Source organism: Nanorana parkeri, unplaced genomic scaffold (assembly GCF_000935625.1).
Source record: "Nanorana parkeri isolate BGI_ZX_2015 unplaced genomic scaffold, ASM93562v1 scaffold17, whole genome shotgun sequence".
Taxonomy (NCBI): Eukaryota; Metazoa; Chordata; class Amphibia; order Anura; family Dicroglossidae; genus Nanorana; species Nanorana parkeri.
In genome coordinates this window covers 1,665,182-1,674,770 of record NW_017306285.1, presented here as the reverse complement: position 1 = coordinate 1,674,770, position 9,589 = coordinate 1,665,182, and the positions used below count along the sequence as shown (strand labels likewise).

At 39.4% G+C, this 9,589-nt stretch overlaps 1 protein-coding gene across 1 annotated transcript in view; it reads left to right on the top strand.

Moving 5' to 3' along the window:
• The first annotated feature begins 5,095 nt into the window (after positions 1–5,095).
• The window catches only part of GATA5 (GATA binding protein 5), a 34,765-nt gene continuing 30,271 nt past the window's right edge, over positions 5,096–9,589 (top strand). Inside the window, exons 1-2 of the mRNA XM_018559886.1 lie at positions 5,096–5,148; positions 6,279–6,937. Coding sequence (XP_018415388.1) covers positions 6,406–6,937 — 532 coding nt within the window. The 5' untranslated portion in view covers positions 5,096–5,148; positions 6,279–6,405. The remainder of the gene's footprint in view (positions 5,149–6,278; positions 6,938–9,589) is intronic.

The window sequence follows — 9,589 nt, the reverse complement described above, 5'->3', positions numbered from 1 at the left end:
TGCAGCAAAAGCATAGAGCTAGCCATTAGGTCAGTGCAGCAAGAGCAAGCCATTAGGTCAGTGCAGCAAGAGCACAGAGCAATCCCTTGGGTTAGTGCAGCAAGAGCACAGAGCAAACCATTACGTCAGTGCAGCAAGAGCACAGAGCAATCCCTTGGGTTAGTGCAGCAAGAGCAGAGCAAACCATTAGGTCAGTGCAGCAAGAGCACAGAGCAGCCCATAGGTCAGTGCAGCAAGAGCACCGAGCAACCCATTAGGTCAGTGCAGAAAGAGCACCGAGCAATCCCTTAGGTCAGTGCAACAAGAGCACAGAGCAATCCCTTAGGTCAGTGCAACAAGAGCAACCCATTAGGTCAGTGCAGCAAGAGCACAGAGCAATCCCTTGGGTTAGTGCAGCAAGAGCAGAGCAGCCCATAGGTCAGTGCAGCAAGAGCACAGAGCAACCTATAGGTCAGTGCAGCAAGAGCACAGAGCAACCCATAGGTCAGTGCAGCAAGAGCACAGAGCAACCCATTGGGTCAGTGCAGCAAGAGCACAGAGCAACCCATTAGGTCAGTGCAGCAAGAGCACAGAGCAACCCATAGGTCAGTGCAGCAAGAGCACAGAGCAACTCATTGGGTCAGTGCAGCAAGAGCACAGAGCAACCCATTGGGTCAGTGCAGCAAGAGCACAGAGCAACCCATTAGGTCAGTGCAGCAAGAGCACGTATAGTGTAGATGGGGTTTTCAGAAATGGTCCCTACTGTTCACAATGCAGCCATTCACACAGCTCTGTCCCCATCCTCTATATTCGCTTTCTTCTCTCTATTTCTGTGTTTTGGCCCTTCTCTCTTCTTCCAGTCTCTTCTCTCTAACACATTATCTATTCAATCAAACTTTTTGGTACCCTCAGGTAATACAAGTTTATTATTATATATGATCACACACAAAGCTTCCCAATGGGCGGAATAACGTTGATATGTGATATCTACTGTACATGATGTTCATGTCATTGTAATAATGAACTGATAATAGGTCCGAGCAGATGAAACATTCGTCTGAATATACCATAGAGTGAGGGGTGTATTATGAAAGGTCATTGATATTATTATAGTGATACAAAGTCAGGAGAATGGTATGGAGAGCACATTATGATTACAGTGTTCACGTATGTATGTCCTTTGAAGCACATGGACACTACATATACATGTATGAAGAACACATACAGGTGAAACTCGAATAATTAGAATATCGTGCAAAGTTCATTTATTTCACTAATGCAACTTAAAAGGTGAAACTAATATATGAGAGAGACTCATTACATGCAAAGCAAGATAATTCAAGCCGTGATTTGTCATAATTGTGATGATTATGGCTTACAGCTCATGAAAACCCCAAGAACCCCAAATCCGCAACCTCAAAAAAGTAGATTATTACATGCAATCAATAAAACAAGGATTGTACATAGAACAATATCGGACCTCTGAAAAGTACAAGCATGCATATGTACTAAGTACTTGGTTTGGGCCCCTTTTGCAACACTTACTGCAATTACTTTTGCACGATATTCTAATTATTTGAGTTTCACCTGTATAATATCATACAGTGCACACAGACATCTACTTCTCACCAGCTCCTATCTGATGTGTGTTCATGGCTGTAAATAGCATCTGAAATGTGCACATTATTGTCATACAACATTCACCGACCACCCGCATATCGTCACTTATGAAGTTTCATCTACTATTATTATTAGTATTATTATGATGTACTTCCTGCGCTGGACTTGTTTCCTAAATCTCTTTCTATGTATTTTGAGTTTACTGTATAGGACAGAAATATCCATGAGGGATAGGGAGGGATTGATATACTGAATTAAATGTATCTGGGTATAAAGGCGATGAATAACGATATAGCGATTCGCTGAAACATTCTCCCAGAGTCGAAAATCAAGTATGTCTGATTTCACATCTTTGGCATGTAAAATAAAATCGATTACAATAGTTGCCCATTTTTAATCTGTCACTGTGAGTGGATTGTGAAAAATATATATTGATCTGTTAAACCAAATGTAATATGTTTGACTTGACCTCAGCTCTGTCTCTATATTAGGCTGCCGATAGTAAGTCTGTATCGGAGCACCTTTTACATTGTTGTTACATTGTATCCAGCAGCAGGAGTGTTTGTTATTGTCTGGGTGACACTGTATCACTATGTATATATTCCAGGCTGACTTCAGTAAACATTCTCCCTTCTGTCACAAATAAACAATCTTTTCCCTTGTGATAAAACCAGTAGAAAGGCCTTCAGACTGGCGCAGTGTGATCCCAGAGATAGGGACAGTTGTCCCTTCAGTGCCATGAGATGGCTGGGTGGCCGGCTCAGCGGCCCACATCAACCAATCCCGTCTTGGGTTTTTTAGAATTAAACGGGTATCTGGTTGCTATGGGAAACAGCTTTACGTTTTATATATCAGTGTCCATGGCAACGTCCATTAACATAATTACTAAATATGGTCTCACACCACACAGGTAGAGAAATTAGTCGGATTGGTAAAAAATTACTAAGAATATAGTAAGTGCGAGTAGGTGCAATTGTATCAGAGTCTGGTGTGTAATGTCACCAGGTTCCATATGTAGAGTAATTCTTCGTTTTTACAAATAATTAAAAGTGTATTGGTGTAGAAAGCAAGATCAAAGAATGTACATGTTTAATAGATACACTTAGGAAATATAATATGTGATAGACATCAATAGCTTTATTTACTCGTATATTTATGTATCATACTGTGGTGTTGGCTTTCAGGGTGACATTATTAATACAGACATTTATAATATTGTAGAATGTTCGTATACATACGAGTACTACATACAATGATATTTTATAGTGTATCTAATGTGAAGAAGTGTACTGTAAATACAACACACACACATATGTACTCGGTGCAGTAATGTAACCAATCATGTTACTATCAAATAATGCAGATATCTCCAGTAATAATACATAAGGATGTATACCTCAATAATAACACATAGGTGTACCTCAATAATAACACATATGTATACATCAATAATAACACATATGTATACATCAATAATAACACGTAGGTGTACCTCAATAATAACTCATAGGTGTACCTCAATAATAACACATAGGTGTACTTCAATAATAACTCATAGGTGTACCTCAATAATAACACATAGGTGTACTTCAATAATAACTCATAGGTGTACCTCAATAATAACTCATAGGTGTACCTCAATAGTAACTCATAGGTGTACCTCAATAATAGCACATGTACATCAATAATAACATATGTGTAAATCAATAATAATACATGGGTGTACCTCAATAATAACTCATATATATACAACAATAATAACTCATAGGTGTACCTCAATAATAACACATATGTGTACCTCAATAATAACGTATATGTGTACCTTAATAATAACACATATGTATACATCAATAATAACACATAGGTGTACCTCAATAATAACACATGTGTTCCTTAACAATAACACATATGTGTACAGCTAAGGGATAATGTAAACTAATCGTGTGTAACATCAAACGTGTAATGTGATCAGTTATTTATTGAGAATTTTTGGAGACGGACCTGAAGTGTGACAAAGTAAATTTCCAATCACACCAAATAAACACCCAAATACCAAATGTGCATATCAATATAAATAGCAGAATGTATGTACTCCGGACCTATGATGTGTGTGTATATATATATATAGGGAACAAATCCACATACTGAGCCCATGTGTTATGGAAGTTTGGAGACTAATGTGTAATCTACATACTCCACCCTATATAACAGATTCAACTGTTACATTCTCTATGTTAAAACATCCACAATCACCTCACATAATGATATCCTGCCCCGTTCATGCTAAATGCATCATATTTATACTGTATATTAACATCGATACTATCGTATCGTTCATTGAAGAAGAAGAAGAAGAAGAAGAAGAAGCATGTTCCCAGTGTATTGCAGATCTGACGACCATTATCATCAACTGCAGATACACCCCGATAATGTATATAAACAACACTGAAATATAATACTGTACACTGACTTTGCTAAAATCCTATACACACTGCTAGAAATTACAATGTGTGTCCTTTATATTCCATAGGTTTCCTGCATCCCGAATACTGACAATGTGCAGTGTATTCCATTCTTTATTCACACATCATTCATTCTATATATTCGGCGTTATCACATAAATATAGAGTATATATTAGTATATATCATATACTTATTGTATATAATAAATCTATGGAGGGGAATTTATCAAAAATTGAGAAGACAAAATCTGGAGCAGTTGTGCATGGCAACCAATCAGCTTCTCTCTTCAGTTTGCTCAGGTAAGATTTGAAAATGAAAGAGAGAAGCTGATTGGCTGCAGTGCAAATCTGCTCCAGTCCTGATAAATTCCCCTCCTAGTATATATCATACAAGTATATATCAATTGTACCGGCCCCTGTACAAATATGTTTCAGAGTATGTATGACCAACTGTACTTTACCATCGTCCAGAGACGATGCATACATATATATGTACTGAAGCAATATAAAATCAGTGATTCTGTACCTGGGTACACCTTCAGTAAAGTGACACGTGATTTGTTGCTATGGGTGTTAGGTAACCCTTACCAACAAATCACATGTCACTTTATTGATTATATTGTACATATTGTGTTTGTACATTTGATGTGCTCTTAGCGGAAGGGTATAAAATGTAGGGGTCTCTCTTATTGTGTATAACATTATTATCATCTCCCTCCCATGCAGCCCCCTGCACAAACACAGTGCCCTTGTAGCCAGGTGCCAGTTCTCAGCATGTTCCTCTTTCCACAGACGTGCTGGGTGCCCCATAGGGATGCATTGCCTGTGTGAGCTCAGTTCACCAATCCCCAGAGACAACAGGTCCTATCTGGGCCGCGTCACGTGACTCTGCCCATACAATTGCCCTGCTGTAAAGTCTGCCACAGTCACTCGCACTCACAGGTCAGCGGAGCACTGCCGAAGTAGCCAGCCGTTCTTCTGGAGGTTTTCTCACCCGATCCGGGCGTCACACTCCCTACAGAGTGACCAGCAAAGGAATCCTGGAGCCTGGGACAGACCTCTCCACTCCTGCAGCGCCCAAAGCAGAGTGAGTACCTCTCTTCCCCTTGCAGCCCCATATCTAACCAGCTGCCCTTATCTGTCAGATAAACCAGGGGAGGCAGATCCGGATAAAGTGCTGGAAGATCAGCAAGGACACTGATTTACACCGCTGCTGCCTGATAATGTGCCGCATAATGAGGGATGGATCCCTGTTATCACAATACAAATGTTTGCGCTTGATGCACGATTTATACCCCGTGTTATCAAAGGGCTATGAGTCGTGTGAGTGCAGCGGGGCCATCCAGTGTCCCCGGCAGAGCCAGGCGGGCAAGACCTCTGCCATCTGGACTCACCAGAATGTGATTGGCAGCAATTCTCTTTCTTGCTGGTTCTAGTTCTGGAGGGGGCAAAGAATGCCCCTTCTTTGGGCACTGGATATCTTCTTTTATTTTTGAAGCAAATTGCGACGTTTACCAATCTTTCATTTTTGTAGGAAGTGACCATTCAGCTATGAATGGACTAAAGGTTTAGGTCTGACATTTAATTAAGGTCAACATGCCCAAACCTTGATATGCTTTTTTTTATTTGCTTTTCCAAATTGTTTCTAGTGCAGGCTAGATGCGGATGGCCCTAGACATCTCAGTATGCCATGCCATTTATGGATAGGATACCCGAGCCTCACAAGCATGGCATGTGTCATTGAAGATATGTGACACAAAATCAAAAATATTTTATATTTTTTGTTCGTTTCAACGGACAGAGTCACCCGGAAGACACACTTTTAACTCAATGCTTGCCTTTTAAAAAGCATGTATTCTTTTTTTTACAAACATTTGTAGCAAGCTTCTTTTTATAGGGGTCATTGTAGGCCCTGCAATCTGTGTGGGAGGTAACGAACCTACATGTCCTACTTACCAGGGAAAGTCTACCCCATGCTTATAAATCTGTCATATAAAGTACGATTTAGCTAATTTTTCTTCAGAAATAAGTAACCCAGAGTTTGGGGGGAACGAGAGATGTGAGGGTGCAGCTCTGGGAGGGCATGCCTGGCTGTGTAGAGTGCAGGTTATGCCCAGGAATCTGAGTGTTGAGTGCATTTCCCCCCAGAAGTCAGTTCCCTCCCCCAGCAGAGTTTGGAGTCTCATGTTAAGTTTCCTTTTCTCCACACTGTTCCAGGTACTTGTCCTCTGCAGATCTGGAAGAGGGATCCACCACTGGTCCTGGAAGGGGATCTTACCAGTCCTGGAAGCCTGGAGAGCCTTTATTTTCCTTCTGTTGGATCTAATCTGCACCGAGAGGAGAGATGTACCAGAGCCTTGCTCTCACCTCCAACCACGGCCAGTCCGCCTATACTCATGACTCGGCCAACTTCCTCCACCAGACCACCAGCCCTCCGGTTTACGTCCCCACCAGCCGGGTGCCGGCCATGCTGCAGCCGCTGCCTTACCTGCAGAGCTGTGAGAGTGCCCACCAAGGGCACCACCCCCACCTGGGCAGCCACCCGGGGTGGCCACAGACAGCCAACGAGAGCCACGCTTTCAACGGCAGCAGCCCCCATACCCCCTCCGGCTTCACCTACTCCCACAGCCCACCGATGGGCAACAACACTGGCAGGGAGGCAGCCTACCACCACCAGAGCCCCTTGATGCTGAGCGGGGGCACGCGGGAACAGTATGGCAACGCGCTGGTGCGCTCAGTCAATGGCTCTTACTCCACACCGTACCCCTATGTCAGCCCGGAGATGGCACCTACCTGGGCACCAGGGCATTTTGACAGCACCATGCTGCACACTTTGCAGGGCAGATCGGCCTTGTCTGGCAGGAGACCCAGCCTAGGTAGGTATAAATCTTGGGGTGGCAGACTTGCCCGTTTTTATACTTGTCCTATAAATAATAAGAATGAAAAACATTTATAATGTCTGCTATACTGGAGAGTTAAATCCAATATTGCCAATTATAATGTTGGAATGATGCTAGCGAGAAATGATATGTCTAATTTTATGTACACACATATAGATAGATACATAGACAGTGTGTAATATACTATTTTCTTTACTATGTGTATCAGATTTAACTTCTATATTGATAATGTCTAAACCACGTACATGCACATTATGTATAGAAACATATTAGATTATTATTATTATTTTCAGCTTCCTGTTGTGGTTATGTAAATAGTAGGGTCTCTGTTGTACCATCCCCCAGACTTCTCTAGTGCATTTGGGAGAGAGTGTACTGAGCACCTCTGGAACTCCCAGGTCCCCCCCAGCCCATGTAATAACAGATTCAGCCTTGTGCTTTGATCATTGCTCATATTAATACACACTGACAGCTGCTTGAGTTAGAGGATAAAACAAAACATTTATCACTGTTCTGGCAGCGTGTGTGAATCCATATTTAATATATATTAGTATTATAATCGTGTCTATGTAATAATAAGACAGTGATGGTTTACATAGGTGACCATGAACAGCCCCCCCTCTATGTATGACAGTCCGAGGCGGAAGAGGATAGAAATTACTATTCACAAACGTGATTTTGTTTCGTTTTGGTGTAACTTTCCTCCTAACCATTCCATAAAACGAATAACTTGATAAATCTAAAGTTTACAATCTTTAAAATAGTGAAAGCAGATGTGTCTGTGAAGGTTCTCATTCATCCAGGTCATGGTAGATCTGTAAAAAAAAAAAAAAAAAATAAGTCAAGGCAACTGGACTTGCTGTATTGTGTACAAATACAGCAAGTCCAGTTGCCTTGACTTATTTTTTTTACAGATAGTGAAAGCAGAGTTAGTGTATTAGAGAAGAAATCCTTACATACGATACATTTACTACACCAACTGTTTGTAACAATCACTGCATCGGTATAGTAGGGAGATTGTAATATGTAGGGTGATAATAAGGGAAATTGTAATGACGCCTCCTTCACTTTATTGTCATTTTAACAAGGATCATGTTTTCCTTTTATTCGATCCTCCACCAGTAAACAAAAATCCCACATAACCATTCATTGGTATTATTCTGTGAGGTCATCACATACAGATATTAGTGTTGTGTATCCGATATTGTAACGTGCAGCATTGTCATATAACTAAACCTATTTACGAAAACCTGTGTAGTTGGAGAGAAATTATTCATACTTATATATACTTAGCTAGAAAAACTATTCATACTTATATATACTTATGTAAAACATTCCTATATCACCGCAGAGATAACAAACAAAAAATAAGTCCATCTGTCTTGTATATCTCAATGTAATGTAAATGGTACTAAATGAAAGTACTTAGGGGGAACACAAACTATGATAAATGGAAGTACTTAAAAGGAACGCAAACCATGATAAAGGAAAGTAGTAGTAGTAGTAAATGAAAATACTTATGAGGAACACAAATTATGATAAGGGAAAGTAGTGCTACTAGTAAATACAAGTACTTATGAATAACATAACAATGGTAAAGGAAAGTAGTAGTAGTAGTAGTAGTAAATGAAAATACTTATGTGGAACACAAACTATAAGGGAAAGTATAACTAGTAAATATAAATACGTATGTGTAACACAAACTATGATTAAGGAAAGAAGTAGTAAATGAAAATAGTTATAGGAAACAAACTATGATAAAAAAATACTTATAAGGAACACAAACCATATACATATACATATAAGTACTTATGTACTAGTAAATATAAGTACTTATGTGTAACACAAACTATGATAAAGGATGGTAGTAGTAGTAGTAAATGAAAATACTTATAGGAAACACAAACTATGATTAAGGAAAGTAGTAGAGAATGAAAATACTTATGTGTAACACAAACTATGATTAAAGAACGTAGTAGTATGAATAGTATAGTAGTAGTAAATTAAAATACTTTTTCTGAAAACAATAATAAATATGACTTCAAAATGTTATTATATAATATCGATTTCATTCTGATTCCAAAACTCTAATCTCATTCTAATATAAACTTTGATTACAATATTCAGCACATGTGATTACATGACATAAATTACTAATATCGATCTGGCCTTTGGCCTTATAATTGATATGCCTGCTATAGACTCTCTGGCATTTCTGAGCAGATGATTTCTCCTGTGTGGTAATGGAGGTATTTTATCTATCAGAGAGCCCTGATAATATTCAGCTCCCATTGACACCTGTGTGTCCCGGTGCTGGACTGTAATACCCACCAACACAAATGTCTTCATCCATTCCCCATCTCTCCGATGTCAGTTAATTATCTGCTTCTTTCTCTTCACATAGAAAGGAAACATTGTCCTGATAGGTATATATAATCTGGATTTAGGATAGGGATATTCTCAGGTGTATTCCTGAATTTAATATGCAGTGGATTGTGGATAACATCTACTTATGTGTGTCGTCAATTTTACCTGCATTCATTGTAATAGTGTTTTATGTAAAGGGAAATTATAGGAAGATTTATAGACTGGAAATATGAATAATCTATATTTTTTTAATATATAAAA